This window comes from Hemitrygon akajei, chromosome 19 (genome assembly GCF_048418815.1).
Source record: "Hemitrygon akajei chromosome 19, sHemAka1.3, whole genome shotgun sequence".
Classification (NCBI taxonomy): Eukaryota; Metazoa; Chordata; class Chondrichthyes; order Myliobatiformes; family Dasyatidae; genus Hemitrygon; species Hemitrygon akajei.
The window spans coordinates 30,883,036-30,902,311 of record NC_133142.1 but is presented as its reverse complement, the minus strand read 5'-3'; the positions used below and the strand labels follow the sequence as shown (position 1 = coordinate 30,902,311).

Below are 19,276 nucleotides of genomic sequence, written 5' to 3'. Positions count from 1 at the left end.
TTTTCAGAATGCAGTGAATTTAAAAAAGTGACCTAAATAAATATTATTTTACTGTGACTTATATCACAGCTGGTGGGTCTGCTAATAAACCCTACCGTAACCTGTCAACTTCTATTCTTGTAGATATCTGGGTAATAACAGAATCAGTATTATGGAGCCTGGCATATTTGATAATTTATCAAGTACCTTACAAGTTCTTCGGCTAAGCAAAAATCGAATTTCACATCTGCCAGTTAAGGTCTTCAAGTTGCCACATCTGGTGCAACTGTAAGTAGTAATTGAGAATCTTTTTATTGTCAATTTTACTAGGATTGTTGTACTTGCACAGTAAACAGTTTTTTCCCCCCAGTGTATATAATGCCAAAGATTTATTTTAAAGCATGCATACAGTTCCCTGAATTTGTGGCTAGCAGCAAAGTATGAAGCATTGATCTAGTGAACGTTGGTGAGTTACCTCACTTTTTGAAAGGGGTCAATTTTAGAAACCTAGCACATTTATTTTTCAACATAGTCCCCTCCTACATTTACACACTTAGTCCAGCAGTCGTGGAGCATACGAATCTTGGACCTCCAGAAAGTGTCTACAGATGGGTGATTGATAAGTTCGTGGCCTAAGGTAGAACGGAGATGAGTTATACAGCTCTTGTTACATGCACATGCAGGTCAACTCTTTGAGTGATTATGCAGAAAGTTTGAAGTTAATAACTCATCTCCTCTACCTTAGGCCACAAATTTATCAATCACCCCTAATGAGTTATTAACTTCAAACTTCCTGCATAGTCACTCAAAGAGTTGAACTGCATGTGCATGTAACGAGAGCTGTATAACTCATCTCCTTCTACCTTAGGCCATGAACTTACCAGTCACCCCTGCTGTGGACACTTTCTGGAGGTCCAAGGTCCATATGCTCCACAACCACTGGACTAAGTGTGTAAATGTAGGAGGGGACTATGTTGAAAAATAAATATGCTAGGTTTTCTAAAATTGACTCCTACCTTAGGCCACAAACTTATCAATCACCCCTTGTATATTTGTTGTTGTTCAGTTGTTAAGTCGAGTCCGACTCTTCATGAACTCATGGACCATAAGGTCCATAGGGTTTTCATAGCAAGATATGGAAGTCGATTGCCAGACCTTTCTTTCGTGCAGATACTGCTACTGCCCAGTCTGGGACCTGTCTGGGTTTGAATTCTGGACCATCTGCCTTGAAGTCCAGTGTTGATGCCTCTACACCACCAGCTGGCCCTAAATATATTTAGTGTACCTTATAAACGGAATTGTTTTATCATGTTGATTTACTTAATTTGATCTTTGCAGCAAAATAAATCAAATCAAAATTAAATTTTATTATACAGAATGCTGAGGGAACCCAGCAGGTCAGAGGGCATCTATGGAAAATAAGAACGGTCAGCATTTTGGGCTGAGACCATTCTTTTGATTTCCTCCAGCATTTTGTGTGTTCCTCCAAAATTCCAGCATCTCCAGAATCACTCATGTTGCCTTAAATTTTATTAAATTCCAATTTGATGTGATTTTTTAAAAACTGGAATGATGCAAAAGCATGTAAACTGAATTCCTTTCTTCCTTTATATACTGTGTAGTGATTACTGAATTTGTTCTTTCAAAACATGGATTATTTAATTTGTTGCATTTGAGTAATAAGCAATGCACATCCTTTCTAAACTTAAAAATAGCCAGCTACATAAATTGAAAATCACATTTAGACACGACTTTTACCACAAATGTAAATCAGTACAATAATTAGAAACTCACAAATACATTCTTTATTGGGAAGCTGTGCTTCACAACACCATATAATTCACTGTCTTCACACTTCCATTTATATAGTTTTTTTGGTATTTGCCTCTTGCATATAATAGTTTCAACTCAGCTAATTTGACAAGGAGAGGTCAGATTACTTGAGCAGCTGAGAATGTTATTTTGAGTAATTTATTTTCCCAAGAAAAGGTAATCGAATAAAGCAATGCATTAACTTAAGTTTTCTTTCCATATTCTGAATGCAAGCAATGTGGTTTTCTATGTAAATCCCACAGTAGTTTGGATTTACTATCATTGGTAATTCCATTTTTATTCTCAATGTGAATATCAATTTGGACTTTCATAATCATTTTTTTTGGAGCCTGCTCATCAGTTATGTTTGTTAAGTTTTGACCTATTTATGCTGGAATTAATATACTTATTTAATTAAAAATCACCGTATGACTTGCCGAGATTGGAATTTGCAGTGATCAGGTGAAAATTGGAACAGAAGGTGGCCTTTTTGGAGCCCTGGGCAAAATAAAGAAATGTATATTCTGTTGTAGCTTCTCATGGACTCAACATTCCAGTATACATGTCATTAAAAACATGCTTGTATCAGATTTTGTTGGTCAGTTCACTTGTAGTTTGAATCCTCCATTCTGGGATCAAATTTCAATAGTTTTTAATGAATATTTTGATAAACACCACAGGTGAATGACAAAGAATATTTGTTCTTTTAATTCTGTGCAGCATTGATAATTGAACACTGAGGAAACAGTGGAAAAGATAATGTCTCTTTTGAAAACTGTTACCTTGGGATCTGTCAGTCGTCTTAAAGTAAGGCAGCAGCAAGTGGATGCGGGTTTACACTGAATTTTTGTGTATTATGTTCTAGTGAATTGAACCGCAACAGAATACGTCTCATCGATGGTCTAACATTTCACGGACTAGACAACTTGGAGGTTCTTAAGCTGCAGCGAAATAACATCAGTAAACTTATGGATGGAGCCTTTTGGGGTCTTGCCAAGATGCAAGTTCTGTAAGTCACTTTAAGGAATGATGTCAGTCGATAAATTAGATCTTACAGAACAGGCAGTTCAAGAAGGCAGCTCACCACCACCACCTCAAGGACAATTGGGGATGGGCAATAAGTATTAGCCAACACCCAGATCCTCAAAATAATTAAAAACTATAAGGTCATTTTGGAATACAGTTATATTTTATACTATCTTTTCTCCATTCATCCTTTTTTCATTGCCTCTCATGTATGAATGGACACATATTAATAATATTAAATCTTGATGTTCAATGTGCAATGTATATCTGTGGTTCTAAAGGATAGATGAATTTTCACATCCTGTAGTTACATTTACATCAGAATGAATTTGATTGATACTTTAAGTCGAGTTAGTTTGCCCTCAACATCAAATGCTTCAACATCATGATGGGGTGAAAAGCCAGAAGTCATGTGACGTTTTTCCAGACTGATGGAGGGCAGAATGGGAACTGTTTGAATTTTTTGTAACTACATCCTTGTATAGCAAATGGGCAGTGTGTTTTAGTCACATCCTAGTGTTGCTAACTTTAGTTTCCAAATATTCACTTTTACAGTCACCTTAAGCTTTGAAATGAAATACATTTGACTTTCGAATTTTCTTCAAGACAAGTTTTTTTTTTAAAGTGGCATGTGCCTTCAAAATATTAGAAGATAATTTATCTAATCTTTAATCTTTTCTAGACATTTAGACAACAATACCTTGAATGAAGTGACAAGTGGCTGGCTTTATGGATTGTCTTCTCTGCAGCAGCTCTTCTTGAGTTATAACAGCATCTCTCGAATAAACCCTGATGCCTGGGGATTCTGCCAGAAGCTAGTAGAACTGTAAGTGACATGAAGTACCTGCTTTTAACTTCATCATACAGGCTGTAAATATTGCCCATATTCCAAATTTTAATTTAATTTTTCTATTTAAAAAGTATTTGAAGTTACTAGTATCTGTAATAATCATTTTGCCCATAGTATTTCACACTTATACTGCAAACAAATAATATACCTCTAGTATATTTTATTAAAATACTTTTTTCAGAGAAGCCTAGAAATTTAAACAAACTGCAGTATTTTATTAATGTAACCAAGAATATTTTACCTAATTGTATTTACACATTTGTTTTCTAAATTAATTGCATTCAATTGTTAACTAATTTAAGTACCTGGAGTTATTTGGAACATGTATGAAACGTAATTGCAGAATCCTCTATGTTCTGGTATTAGAGAACTGAACAAATGTAGTTGATTTTGGAGGTCTGTTTCTGTCTATTAAGTAACTTTAACTGTTTCCTGTCCCTTATTTATTTCATTCCGAAGTTCAGACGGTTTCTGCTTGTTTTGGATTGCTCTAATAATGGCTGTGAGAAAGTCTGGAAAACTATGTTACTTTATTCTATTACCCAATTGATATACAACAAATAGTGGAAAATCACAAATTGTGTTTGAATTCTTCCTTAATATTTTTGTTAGAATACAGATTATTTTTAGTTGCAGAATAATTTATTAGTAGTGTTTAATATTTCAACACAGAAGTGAAACTAAAACTTGGCTCAATTAGATTTATAGTGAACAAAGTTTTGAATTTAGACAGTTATTCCATTTGCATCGTGCAAAACTAGTTGCTGTAAAGGAAATTAGTGTATACATTATAAATGCAGCTAGATTAGCTGTACTAGAGGTTATCTTTAGGTAAACTGTTTGGACTTCACACAAACTACAGTTGATACATACGAGGTTAATTATTTCCAAAGCTATGTTTTTGAAAATCAGATTGAAAATCTCACAAGCTTGGGAACTGGTGGCTGGAATATTAACAACGATCGCACAAAATGCTGGAGGAACTCAGCAGGCCAGGCAATATCTAGAGATAAGAATTCTCCATTGTTCTGACTTCTCAACTTTTGTTTCCAGTCCTGATGAAGGGTCTTGGCCCGAAACATCACCTGTTTACTCTTTTCCATAGATGCTGCCTGGCCAGTTGAATTCCTCTAGCATTTAAGTGTCTTGCCTGGATTTCTAGCATCTGCAGATTTTCTCGTGTTTATATTAATAGCCATGTTTGGTTTTTGATCACTTACATTTTCATGGTGAAGAGGAGGTGTTTACTATCATAAATGACTCAAAGATTCCTTTAATGTATCCAACACCTGAAATGCATCTTTTAGCACTTTGAACAAGTTGATGTGAATTGGCTTTTTGTATCTAGTTGTTGCATGTGAGATTGTGGAAGAAATGAGGCAATGCATTTATCTTATGAATAAACACTTGAGTGCTCCTTGTGCTCTTTATTGGGAATGAATACAGAATTGGTATACAGAGAGTAATATGGAGCCTTCACACTTGACTATAGAGATGTTTACTCTCTGTGCTTCATAATAGCTATCTATTTAACTGAGTTGCACGGAGCAAGAGATGTGATGAAATGAGTTTTCAGTGTTTTCATTTATCCTGACTGCATTAGTTGCTAGTTTATTATAGCTGTGACACTTTAAATCCTATTGCTATTCTAGAGGCTTAAGAAGTGAATAGCTGAGTTATGTAGGGTGCGGCACTGAGAACATCCAGTGTCTGTTTTTGTTGATGTCAGTAGGACTGGGTGATGGTAGGAATGCAGAATTATGAACTATGATTTTTGGAGATTCTGCTAATGAACACTGCAGGTTCCTCAACTGGGAATATTTAAATGAAACCTAGATTAGGGTCATTGATTTTCTTCTCCATATTCTTCTAAATCATTTTTTTCAGGAACCTTTCCCACAACAGCCTGATGAGATTGGATGAGTCAAGTCTAGTGGGGCTGAGTGGACTGCAGTCCCTCCGCTTAAGCCACAATTCAATCAGTCATATTGCAGATGGAGCTTTTAAGGGATTAAGGAGTCTACAACAATTGTAAGTACTGGTCAGTTATTCAAAGAGACATAAACAAGATTGATTTCTATGCGGATAATCTATGGTGTGGTCTGCAGCATATTTTCACAACTTTCCTATGTAGTAGTGCTGTGCTTTGGAGTTCAATGAACACATAAATAAAGGAATTGGTTCTTGGTAATTAAGATACATCGCTGAACTGTGTAAATACCACATACTTGCCTTATATGTTTCTGGATACAATAAGTATATAAGCTGAAGTCATCCAACCAACCACCATTTTGCATATTTTAGTCTCTTGCTTCATCCCAAATAACTGATAGGGAAGCCACTATGTTGATTCTCAGCTATGCTCTTTAATTGGAGTGGGTGATGGGAATTTTGCCATCCTACACCAAAAAAAAACTGCCATAGCTGCATGGCAATATCAAGGATTCATTTGTGAAACATAGAAATCATGTCATCAACTCACATAAGGTCTGGTCCTATAATTGCTCACCCCTCCATGTGCCAATATAAGACCTAACAGTACAGGGTTCTCTGTGGGAGTAGTCTGGCAGTGTCATTTGGGCTTGTTCTTGTAGCAAGTTGTACACATTGTGGTCATAAACTATGGCAGGTTGCGAGCATAATACAGATGCAAGTTTTTGTTTTAAATGAGTTGTCTAAGTTAAGTGTGAAATCAGCATTCAGATTTTTCATTTGTACTTCATAATATCATTGACACAGGAGAAGGCCTTTTTGGCCATTCGATTTCTGTGCCGGTTCTTGTAACACTCTAACTGATCCTCTCATTATTTTCCCTTAATGCTCCCCAACAACCACCTACTTCGGTAAGGCAGTGGGGTGGTCTGGGACAGGAGTATTGTAATTTGTAGGAGTGAAATACCCTGCCAACCAGTATATCTTTGGTTTGTGAAACTGAAGATCTTGGGGAAACCCACATGGTTCCAGGGAGAGAGTGCAAACTATGCGCAGCACTGGAGGTACAATCAAAACCAGGTCACTACCTGCTATACCTTTCTGGAGAATAATTAATCAAACTGCTTTTTTGATCTTACACATTTAGTTAATGTGAGCAAAAAACACAAGCTGCTGTGGGAACTCAGGCGGCATCTGTGGCGGCAGAGGAAAGTTTGGATGCTTCAGGTTGAGTGTCAACCATTCCTCTGCCTGGCCTACTGAGTTGCTCCAGCATTTTGTTCTTTTTTGCTCCAGTGCAGCTTGTGCAGTCTCTTGTGACTCCTGAGTTAATATGATCCTGTTTTATTACACTTACAAAAACATGGAGATATCATCCTTCATGTTGGCCTTTAAGATTAATCTAAATTAGGTGTCAGTTTTGGCTCAGTAGTAGAGCTCTCAGTTCAGTGTTAGAAAGTTACAAGTTCTTTTTCTGGAGATTTGAGCACACAGTTTGGCTGAAGTTTGTGTGTGTAACAGACCAGTGCTGCATTATTGGATGAGATGTTAATTTAGGGTGCTATCTGGCATCTTAAGTAGACATAAAAAATAATGGTGATATTCTGATAAGAACAAGGTGTTGATATTTTGCTAATCATCTTGTATAGTCCCTCATAGTTGATGGCGTCAGCTCTGTCTGTTCCAAAGTGATTGATAAGGAAGAGTTTGATGGAGAAGGGGATTATGAGTGATTGAGATGCGATGTGTAGCTTTCACCATTTATGGCGGTACTCTTGAGTTCTCAATTGCTGTCTCAAATGCTTCTTCATCTTGTGCAGTCATAAGCATGGATTCCCACATGTCAGTGTGTGCCAAGAAGCTTGAACCTTTTTCCTGTGTCCATTTGGTTTTCTCTGTAATGGAGCCAACAATGTGGCCTGCTCATCGGAGCTGATTGATGCAGTTATGGCCCAGTGCGGGGAATGTAGGCCTTGGAGAGAATGTTGGTTGGTTCATTTGTTTTGCTCGTTGATGGACTTGGAAAATTTTGTAGAGTTGTCATTGCTGGTATCTCTCCTGTGCTTTGAAGTGCTTACTGCGGATCAGCCCTTGGAAGCACGCAAGAGGACTGGGTGGTAGATCATATGCGTTAGGTTTACTTGCCTGTAAATTGGCTCAAGTACATGGCAAGGAGCACTATAGAGAGACAGAGTAGGTAAGTATCTGCTCAAGAGTGCTGCTATGGTGCATTGACATTTGGTTGCAACATGGCTTAGTATGGTAACTGCACTGCTCAAGACAGAAATAAATTGAAGAGAATTGTGTACACAGCTCAACATATCAAGGAACCCAGCCTCCCCTCCAGCTGCTATTTCCACTCTACTGGCCTGGCCCGCTGTATAGGGAATACATTTATTTTGAATTCCCACAATTATATCAGATTTCTGCTGATTTCACTGTTATTATGAGACTTTGCAATGTTCAAATTGACTTCCGTTTTCTTATTGACTACATTTCAGAAAGTATCATATTAGCTCCAATAAATTTTGACATGGTCTGAAGTCCTGAAGGATGCAACACAAATGCAAGCTTCTGGGGGAAATGAGCAAAAGAGGAATACAATAAATTACCATAATTATCTCAAACTTGTTTATTATTGTCTCGTGTACTGAGATACAGTAACAAAACAACTGGAGATTCAAATTCAAGGTACCGTAGATTCCGGACTACAGAGCGCACCTGATTAAAAGCCGCTGGCTCTAATTTTAGAAATAAAATCAATTTTTTAATTGTAAAGGCCGCACCGCTACTTTTAAATATACATACGTATTGGTAACACAAATTACGTTGCATATACTTTTTTACTGAACAGCACGAACAACATTCCAATATCTCCTAGCGACTGGTAAAAATATATATACTGCAGCCTACCAGGAAAAGTTATTGATCGCCTTTAACTTAAAAGCAGCGTTTTCGCTCGGGTCTGACGCGCTCGGGTCTAATCGGGTCTGATGCGCTCGGGTCTGACGCGCTCGCGTAACGCGATCGGGTCTAATCGGGTCTGATGCGCTCGGGTCTGACGCGCTCGGGTCTAATCGGGTCTGATGCGCTCGGGTCTGACGCGCTCGCGTAACGCGATCGGGTCTAATCGGGTCTGATGCGCTCGGGTCTGACGCGCTCGCGTAACGCGATCGGGTCTAATCGGGTCTGATGCGCTCGGGTCTTGCTTTTCTTCGAGTGTTTTCCATGTTGATGAGGGTGAGTACAAATGACTGATTTACAATAATTTAATTGTGAAAGTGCGCTTGATTTATCGTACAATTTCATTGGACTTCTGTGAACTACTCATCAATTTTATTGGTCTACTGTTACGAGGCAAAATGTTTACGAGGCGGCATGAAAAAAAAACCATGTATTAGCCGCTCTGGATTAAAGGCCGCAGAGTTCAAAGCTGTTCAAAATGTGGGAAAAAAGTAGCGGCTTATAATCCGGAATCTACGGTATTTCAAATGTTTATACATCTTCCACATTCTATTTTCTCTCTCACTAGCTCCTGAATGGTGTTGTTATAAGCAGCCAACATTTTAATTTTTGGTGGTAAATTGGTTTATTTTTGTCACATGTCCTGAGGTACATTGGAAAAATCTTGTTTTGTATTCCATCTACTCAGATAATTTCATCCTGTTAATGCTTTGAGGTAGTATAAGGGAATCAAGTATTAATAATGCAGAAAAAATTGCAGTGGTAGCATAACGCTTAGCATGACACCATTACAAATCCGGAATTAGGAGTTCAATTCCAGTGCTGTCTGTAAAGGAGTTCTTATGTTTTTCCTGTGAACCACTTGGGTTTTCTCTGGGCGCTCCAGTTTCCTCTCTCAGTTCAAAGACATACCAATTACCGTAGATGTCGGATTATAAGCCGCTACTTTTTTCCCATGCTTTGAACAGCATTGAACATAGCGGCTTATAATAAGGTGCGGCTAATAGAAAGTTTTTTCCCATGCCGCCAAAACATTTTGCCTCGTAACAGTAGACCAATAAAATTGATGAGTAGTTCACAGAGGTCCAATGAAATTGTACGATAAATCAAGCGCACTTCACAAATTATTGTAAATCAGCCATTTGTACTCACCCTCATCAACATGGAAAACACTCGAAGAAAAGCATATGATGCAGCTTTTAAGTTAAAGGCAATCAATCTGGCGGTTGAACAAGGAAATCGAGCTGCTGCGCGTAATCTTGGCATACATGAATCGATGGTGAGACGGTGGAGATTTAATTTGGGACTGCCGCTTCAGGTCAGGAATGGCTCACGTGATATTAGACAGCAGTACAAGGGAGGGAGGGAGCGAAACTGAGGATTCCGCTGCACCGAAACTGCTAGCGATTCAGTAAACAAAAAAACAGTAAAACTCGTGTGTGAATGGTATCGGGCCAATAAGGACACAAGTGTCCGATGTTACCAAATACCGGTAGGTATAACAAAGTTTAGCCTTACCAAATATGTGTAGCGAGGGTTTGGTTTGGGGGAAAAAGGAGTATAGATAAGAGCAGAATGTAAGGGGAAGGCAAAACGCGTTCTGCAATAAAGCCACGCTGCACTGTAATCCGGTGTTGGTTGTCTCTCTTCCAAAACGAACACAGGGCAGAATTTGAAGCCCAACACGTGTAATATCTTTCTGTGTAAATATCTCATATTACAAGCGGCCGAAAATCCGGTCCGCCGGAAATCCAGTGCGCCGAAAATCTGTTCCGCCGGAAATTCGGTGCGGCCTAAAATCCGATGCGGCCTGTATAATTAAAAAATTGATTTTATTTCTAAAATTAGAGCCAGCGGCTTTTAATCAGGTGCGCTCTGTAGTCCGGAATCTACGGTAGTAGGTTAATTGGTCATTTCAAATTGTCCAGTGATTGGGCTGGTGTTAAACAGATGAGTTGCTGGGTGGTGCAGGAAGGGCCTGTTCCATGCCGTATCTCTGAATAAATTGATTGATAGATGGATGAAGTGTTGAAGTTAGAGAGAACAATGCAAGTAAACAATATGGTGCAGGGCCTTATTGTTTGGTCAAGGGTCCATCTGATCACTAAGGGACCATTCAACAGCACGATAGAAGCTGTCTGTGAGTCTGTTAAGACTTACTTTCAGTCTTCTGTATCTTCTGCCCAGTGGGATAGGGGAGAAGAGAGAATATCCAGGGCGTAAGGGGTCTTTGATAATGTTGGTTGCTTTCCTAAGGCAGTGAGAAACGTAGATGGGGGCAGTGGAGGGGAGGCTGGTTTCCTTGATATGTTGAGCTGTGTACACAATTCTCTTCAATTTATTTCGGTGTTGAGCAGAGCAGTTACCATGCTAAGCCATGTTGCAACCAAATATCAATGCACCATAAAAGCATACTAAAAATTGGTGAGGTCAAAGAGGACATGTCAAATGTATGTAGCTTCCTGAGAAAGTGTGCTTTCTTTTATGTCTATGTAGTTGGAGCAAGACATCAAAGATGTTCATGGCAAATAACTTGTAACTTACAACTCTCTTGATCTCAGCACCATTGATGTAAACAGAAGCATTTGAATTGCCTTCCTTCCTTCAGTTAATGACAGTTCTTTTTTTGTTTTGCTGACGTTGAAGGAAGGTTGTCGGCAAGGTACCTTGCCAGTAGTCTGCGTCTGCCTGTTTCTTTCCTATTCTCTGACTCATGAGATTTGTGCACTATGGTAGTGTCATTTGCAAATTTATAGAGAAGTTAGCTACATAATGGTGAGAGTATAGAGAGTAAAGCAGGGGGCTGATGATGCAGATTTGTGGAGCACTGTTGAGGATAATCTTGGCAAGGTGTTGCTGCTTGTTCTTGTAGATTGTGGTCTGTTGGTCAAGCAGTCAAGGATCCAGCTGCAAAGGGAGGCGTTGAGTTTCAGATTAAGGAGTTTGGAGATGAGTATGCTTGGAATTGTGACATTGAAGGTATAGCTATAGTCAGTAAGCAATACTCTAATGTAGGGGGCTATAGGGGTAGTGTAGCAGTGTTTCCTGTACGTTTCTGCAATATAACAATTTTTGCTGCTGAAGACTTTTCAAAAAAGCTTTAATAAAAGCTTTTTAAAAAGTTACCTTCCATTAAGTTTTATTCTAGTTCTGTGATTAATATCTAATTCTTGAATTGGAAAGTGAAAATCAATCCTGACTAGAAAAGATCATATCCTTTGTTATTGCTGTTTAACAATGTACTTTGAATCTTGAAGAACAAATGTATTGATAAAACTTGTTCATCCTAAATCTTGCACTTTGTTTTTATCCTTGCAAGCGGAACAAGTGCTACACCTGCCCTTACACCACAGTCCTTCCAGGTGAGGCGACACTTCACCTGTGAGTCGGCTGGTGTGGTATAATGTGTCCAGTGCTCCCGGTGTGGCCTTTTATATATTGGTGAGACCCGACGCAGACTGGGAACACCTACACTCTGTCCGCCAGAGAAAGTAGGATCTCCCAGTGGCCACACATTTTAATTCCACGTCCCATTCCCATTCTGATATGTCTATCCATGGCCTCCACTACTGTCAAGATGAAGCCACACTCAGGTTGGAGGAACAACACCTTATATACTGGCTGGGTAGCCTCCAACCTGATGGCATGAACATTGACTTCTCTAACTTCCATTAATGCCCCTCCTCCCCTTCTTACCCCATCCCTGATGTATTTAGTTTTTTTTTTGTTTTTTCTCCCCCCCTTTTTTTCTTTCTCTCTCTACCCATCACTCTGCCTGTTCTCCATCTCCCTCTGGTGCTCCCCTCCCCCTTTCTTTCTCCCTAGGCCTTCCGTCCCATGATCCTTTCCCTTCTCCAGCTCTGTATCCCTTTTGCCAATCACCTTTCCGGCTTTCAGCTTCACCCCACCCCCTCCGGTCTTCTATCATTTCGCATTTTCCCCTCCCCCTCCTACTTTCAGATCTCTTACTATCTTTCCTTTCAGTTAGTCATGACGAAGGGTCTCGGCCCGAAATGTCGACAGCACTTCTCCCTACAGGTACTGCCTGGCCTGCTGCGTTCCACCAGCATTTTGTGTGTGTTACTTTGTTCTTGCATACCTGTTGTTCTGCACCAAATTTCTGCTGTAATGTCTCTGCAAGTGAGATGGATTTGCTAGTTATCTAGTATGTAATATCACATATCTGTAATCACATATTTTGAATTGTTTAAACTGTGTTTATGAGTTCGCATTGTTCTACAAGTATATAAAAATGAGAAGAAAATACCGCTCTAAAAAGGTATTCCTTATAATAGGTTCAAGTGATTTTAATCTATTTTGTGTAAATGTTATTTCCAGTTTGCTAACTTTAAATCCTAAAATAAAAATCTTAGTTTTGAAAGAGAGTCTGAGTAAGAAAAGGAACACGAAGTATTGCACAAATACTGATTATTGGAAAAATTACTGATTGTAGTACGATGCTTGATTAGTTTTAGAAATCCACCAAAAATTGGAAAATACTTGCTATACTTCAACAGATGGCAAAATTGAAGATTTAAAAAAAGTCATTTCTTGAGTTCTTTGGACATACCATTACCTATTTGAGCATTAGTTAAAGTGGTTTAGTTGTTCAGAATTGTGTAATAAAAATCTATTAATTATAGTAGTGTGTGTGTATGTAAATACAATTAAATGAGTAGGTCAAAAAGAGAGGGGGAGAAACATAGTGATATAGTGTTCATGGGTTCATTATTCATTTAGAAATCTGATGGTGAAAGGAAAGAAACTATTCCTGAAATGTTTAGTATGTCTTCAAGCTTGAGTACCTACCTCCTCCTTGATGGTAGCAATGAGAAGAGGGCAAATCCTATTTGATGGGGGTCCTTAATGATGGATGCTGTACTTTTGAGGTGTTGCCTTTTGAAGGTTTCCTTGATGCTGGGGAAGCTAGTGCCCATGATGAGGCTGGCTGAGTGTACAATTTTCTGCAGCTCTGTCTGATCCTTTGCAATGAGCCCTGCATGTAATATAGTGTTACAACCAGCTAGAATGCTTGCCATGGTACATCTGTAGAAATTTGCGAGAGTTCTTGGTGACATACCAATTGTCCTCAAACTCCTAATGAATTATAACCACAGTCATGCCTTTTTTTCGTAATTGCATCAATATTATGGGTCCGGAATAGACCTTCAAAGATGTTGACACAAGAACTTAAAGCTGCTCACCAATTCCACCACTGATCACCTGATGAGGACAGTTGTGTGCTCCTTCAATTTCCTCTTCCAAAGGCCACAATCTTACTAACGTTAAGTGCAAGGTTGTTGTAGCGACTCCACTCAGCCAGCTGATCTATCTTGCTCCTTTACACCATCTCATTATTATCTGAAATTCAAAGTTTAAAGTACATTTATTACAAAGTATGTATACTGTATACAACCTTGAAAATTATCGTCTTGCAAGGAACCACAAAAAAAAACACAACAGAGCCCATTTAAAAAGAAATGGTGGGAGAAAACAAATGGTGCAGATATAATTTAAAAAAAAGTAGATAAATAACACAGCATGAACAGTAGGGTCCCCGAAAGTAAGTCCACACCTACAGAGCCAGTCAGCGCAGAGGTGAGTGCCTCAATAGTTGTCTTGTCAGCAAATGTGAGCTGTTCCTAGCCATGCAGTTGAGGGGGTGGAGGGAATGGGGCTGTGGACTAGCATGCATCCTTGAGGTATGCCAGTAAGGATGTGATGTTATTTCCAGTCCGCACAGATTGTGGTCTCCTGGTGAGGAAGTCAAGGATCCCATTGCAAAGGAAGGTACAGAGGCCCATGTTTTGGAGCTTGTTGATTAGAACTGAGGGTATGCTTGTGTTGAACACTGAGCTATATAAATCAGTAAATAGCAGCCAAGTAATAGTAATATGTATTACTATTGATCCAAGGCCAAGTAATAAGCCAGTGAGATTGCATTGTTATTGACTATGCTGACAATAGGCAATTTGCAGAGGGTCCGGGTGCTTAGGCAGGAGTTGATTCTGGCTATGACCAACCTCTCAAAGCACTTCATCATAGTAGATATGAGTGCCACTGGGCAGTAGTCTTTGAGACAGCTCACCCTGTTCTTGGGCACTGGTATGATTGTCGCCTTTTTGAAGCAGGTTTTTGATAACAATAATAGAATATGTTCAAGTCCTCTTTATTTTTTGGACAGTGACCAAATTGTTCACAATATTTTATGGAAAAAAAGGCACTTAAAAAGGATCTGTGAAGTCACCACCGTTTTCCTCTGTGTCAAGTGGGAGGAAAATGAACTCTTTATCTTGAACTGCTAGTGTGAAACTATCGGGCAGAAATTTACTTGATCTTAGCTTTTGGGAAGGTTTTTGTTTGTATTTTGAATAACCAATCAGCACAATTCTCTGCTTTATGCAGAGAATTCTAATTAAATAAAGCAAGAGGCTCATAGGGTCCTGCACCTGGTGAAAGAAAACGAGCATACTTTAATTATGGTTCCATTGTTGCTGAGGATTGACGAGCTTTCAGTGAGTGTGAAACTGCTGAAATGCATAGCTATTCAAATAGAGGTCAAGCCTTTGGGGCCTTCACACAGCAATGATTAACAAGCCAGCAGGCATTCAGGCCCAGCCAGCCAGAAAGAATAGGAAATTGCCAGTGAAGCCTGGAAGAGAAAGGAAGTAAAAATAAAAAGAGCTCAAATCAAAGGTTTTGAGAGAAGACTTCCCCCCCCCCCTCCCTTTCAATTCAACCTCTTTCATTCTTTTCAGTAAGGAAAGAAAACATGCAGTATATGCAGTATTGGTATTGTTTAGCATTGGGTATAGACAGCTTAAATTCTTAATTAAAGAAGAAAATACCTATTTGAAGGAACCAAATATAGTTTGATTTGAAACTGGGTGGATTTGTGAAGATGATGCAAAGCTATTTAAATATGTTCAGTAAATGGGCAAATACATGGCAGATTCAGTAAAACATGGATATATGTGATTCAACCTTTGTTAGAAAAAACAAAGGCAAAATTTTGTTTGAGAAATGTTCATGCCTAATCGGATCTGGGAGTCCTTGTACATTAATCAGAAAAAAGTAAGTACGCAGGTTCAGTGAGCATTTAAGAAAGCAAACTTCTTGATTGCAAGAGTACAGGAGCAAGGATGCCTTATAATTACATAGGATCTTGGTGAGACCACACCTAGAGTATTGCATGCAGCTTTGATTTCCTTGCCAAAGAATTGTACACTTACACATAGAGCACAGTTAATGTTTGCCAGACTGATTGTGAGGATTGTGGGTCGAAGAGATAAGATTGATTAAAACTAAATTCACAGGCATTCAGAAGAATGAGAGAAAATCCCATTTAAATGAACAAAATTCTAAATTAAACAGACTGCATACAGGAAGGATGCTTCCCCTGGCTGAAGGTCAGGGGAGGCGGTGAATGGCCTAAAAGTCAGAGTCGGAATATAGGGAAGCTTATTTAGGATTCAGTTAAGGAGATCTCTTTGCTCGGAGGATGGTGAAATTGTAAAGTTCTGCACCACATAAATTTGGAAGCCAAGTTGCTGAATATTTTAAAGATAAAGATCTCCAGGTGCACAAGATATCACGGGAATGGGAACAGTGGAAATACAGTAATTGCTTGGGATTGGTTATGAATGTACAATATCGGAGCAGGCTCAAATGGCCTACTTGTGTTCCTGGTTTTCGCCTTTCTATGTTACTAAAATGAAATTACCTTTGGAAATAGCTTTCTTGATGGGATGAATCACAAAGTGATTTAAATTTAAAGCTATTCAAATTCTCTAATAGGTGCACTCTGGTTCGTGATTTCTTAGACACATATATGTAAAGTTAATGCTTTATCAGTTTATTCCTTAACTCTTAACACTTCATATCTTTGAATCAGCTCACATTTTTTTGGAGTGATAGGGCCAGCCTTGGCAGTCAGTAGAATGCTGCACAGCTGCACTGTTTTTTTTAAAATTCGAGTAGACTGACCCAGAGATCTCAATCACCACATCTCCACATGACTTAAGAAGATTCTCTTAAAAAAAATAACCAGAAAATAAGAAATATTAGAAGAAATAACGAGCAAAAAAGTTTTATCAAATCACAACTGAGTTTGAAACAGAAAAAAAGCAGCTATCAAAAGAATTGGTAGCAAATCTTAGTTGGTCACCTCATAATGTAACTACGATTTTGTATAGCTCAGGTTGTGGGAAGGACTGAATAGTTATAATACTAAGGATGGCCACGGGGAACAGGGAGCAGAGGAAAGAGGCTTGTTTTGCTGTTTTGTTTTTGTTGCTTGTGGTGTTCCGTGGAACATGATGGACATGCTGTGCTTGCACCAGGATGTGTGGCGACACTTGGTTGCACCCCTTTCCCCCCCCCCCCCAGCCGTACATCCTTGGGTGTGCTGGTTGCTAATACAAACATTGTGGCGACCCACTTCCTAGCGCACTCGAACCGGCTCACAAATAGCCAGCGCGCCGGCACAAAGGCCAGGTCCGCAACAAAGGGAAAAAGCCTGTGGGGGTTTGTGAGTACGTGTCCCTTACAGCATCCGCGCCCGGGGAGGGCGGGATGAGGGAGGCTTTAAAGCAAGGCTGTGAAGTTTGAATAAAATCATCTTTAATTGCAGTTTACCGACTCCGTGTCGTTATTTTAGCGCTGTGTGTAGCACACCACTACAATTGGTGACCCCGATGGTCCAAACAATTTTTGGACCGGAGATGACCGACGCCGCATCTGTTCATGCGGTTCTGTTGAAACTGCCAAGCTTCTGGACGCTGCGACCTCACCTATGGTTCCAGCAAGCAGAAGCCCAATTCCACGTTCGGCAGATAACCTCAGAGGACACACGTTACTACTACGTGGTGATCTCCCTCGACCAGGACACAGCGGCCCAGGTTGCGGAGTTCGTACAGTCTCCCCCAGCGGACGGCAAGTACACGGAATTCAAAGCCCTGCTCCTAAGGACTTTCGGACTCTCATGGCGCGAGCGAGCTGCCCGTTTACTGCACCTGGATGGCTTGGGAGACAGACCTCCATCGGCTTTAATGAATGAGATGTTGTCTCTGGCCGGCGGACACACACCCTGCCTCATGTTTGAGCAGGCATTCCTGGAGCAGCTGCCCGAGGACATACGCCTGCTGCTGTCCGACGCGGATTTCAGCGACCCCCGGAAGGTGGCAGCCCGGGCGGACTTGCTGTTATGTGGCGACCCACTTCCTACCGCACTCGAACCGGCTCACAAATAGCCAGCGCGCCGGCACAAAGGCCAGGTCCGCAACAAAGGGAAAAAGCCTGCGGGGGTTTGTGAGTACGTGTCCCTTACAGCATCCCGGGGAGGGCGGGATGAGGGAGGCTTTAAAGCAAGGCTGTGAAGTTTGAATAAAATCATCTTTAATTGCAGTTTACCGACTCCGTGTCGTTATTTTAGCGCTGCGTGTAGCACACCGCTACAACATCACATTTCTCTGTATGTTTCAATGTACAAGTGATAAATAAATCTGAATCTGAAGTGAGCAATACAATTGCAAATATCTGCAAGTCAGATGGACTGTATGGATACTGAGGCATGATCTCTGAGATGGAAGTAGCAAACAGATGTAAAATAGGTTTAATCCTTCTGTGTTGTCTGTTATTGGGAGTGATAATGTTGCTGTGCAGATTTAAATGAGATGCTGACTTGCGATTTTGTAGTGCATGGCTAATTATTGCTGCTTGTTGTGATTACTTTTCCCCCACTGTGTGTGTAGGCCTCCGTTAGTCTCGATAGACCATGGATTTGCACCTTGTAAAGTTTTTATGGAAGACCTGCAGTTGCCCAAGCTGCGTCTCCCCTCTCCACATTACCAATGTTGTCCAAGGGAAGGGCATTAGGACCCATACAGCTTAGCACTGGTGTCGTCGCAGAGCAATGTGTGGTTAAGTGCTTTGCTCAAGAACACACGCAGCCTCAGCCAAGGCTCGAACTAGCGATCTTTAGATCACTAGATGAACGCCTTAACCACTTGCACCAACACTTCCCCCACTACCTACATTTTGTCAGACTTTATGCACAAACTAACATCATGTGTGAAACAGTATAACATTCTGAGGGTAATCTGGTTTAGAGAGAATGGGGAAGGCTAGAGCATGTATATTCAGCCGATTGGACTGATCACAGTAAGGTAGGAAAACTCTAATTTGGGAAGAGTTATCTAATGTGAAGTTTCCAGGGCTAGAGTGAATATTTGTAATTATCCCATTATTTTAAAAAGTTGTTTGAATAAATTCCAACTTTTTTGACATTTAGTGAGTAAGTACTTTAGATCTTTGTTTAATGGGTAAGTAAATTTAGATCTTTGTTTTCATATTAACTTTCAGACCTTGTTGCTAGCAAGAAGCTGAAACAAGTCTGACAACTGGCACTTGAATATCTTGAGATATAAAAAAACTTAAATCTTCAACCGATGAAACTATCTAATACAATCGCTCATCTATGTTAAATCTAATCTGCATGTTTAGTAGGTACATGCTTGAGCGTATGTCCTGGGGTATTAAGAAAGTTTATTGCATTCCTGGATGCAACCTGAGCTCGGCATCAGATTGCAGTCTGCAAAATCCGGGCAAAGAGTGACCATGAGAATGTATAACTTAGAATGTACAATTGGAGAAATTTTAACAGCTTGTTACAGAGTTATTGACTTTTTTCATTGAGTTTTATCTCCAGCCTTC

The 19,276-nt window shown here is 39.8% G+C and overlaps 1 protein-coding gene across 2 annotated transcripts in view; it reads left to right on the top strand.

Annotated features, from left to right (window-relative positions):
• lrig1 (leucine-rich repeats and immunoglobulin-like domains 1) overlaps positions 1–19,276 on the top strand; it is an 85,751-nt gene that overhangs the window by 42,828 nt on the left and 23,647 nt on the right. For both annotated transcript variants that reach the window (XM_073072336.1, XM_073072337.1), the window contains exons 5-8: positions 124–267; positions 2,657–2,800; positions 3,500–3,643; positions 5,555–5,698. In XM_073072336.1, coding sequence (XP_072928437.1) covers positions 124–267; positions 2,657–2,800; positions 3,500–3,643; positions 5,555–5,698 — 576 coding nt within the window. The remainder of the gene's footprint in view (positions 1–123; positions 268–2,656; positions 2,801–3,499; positions 3,644–5,554; positions 5,699–19,276) is intronic.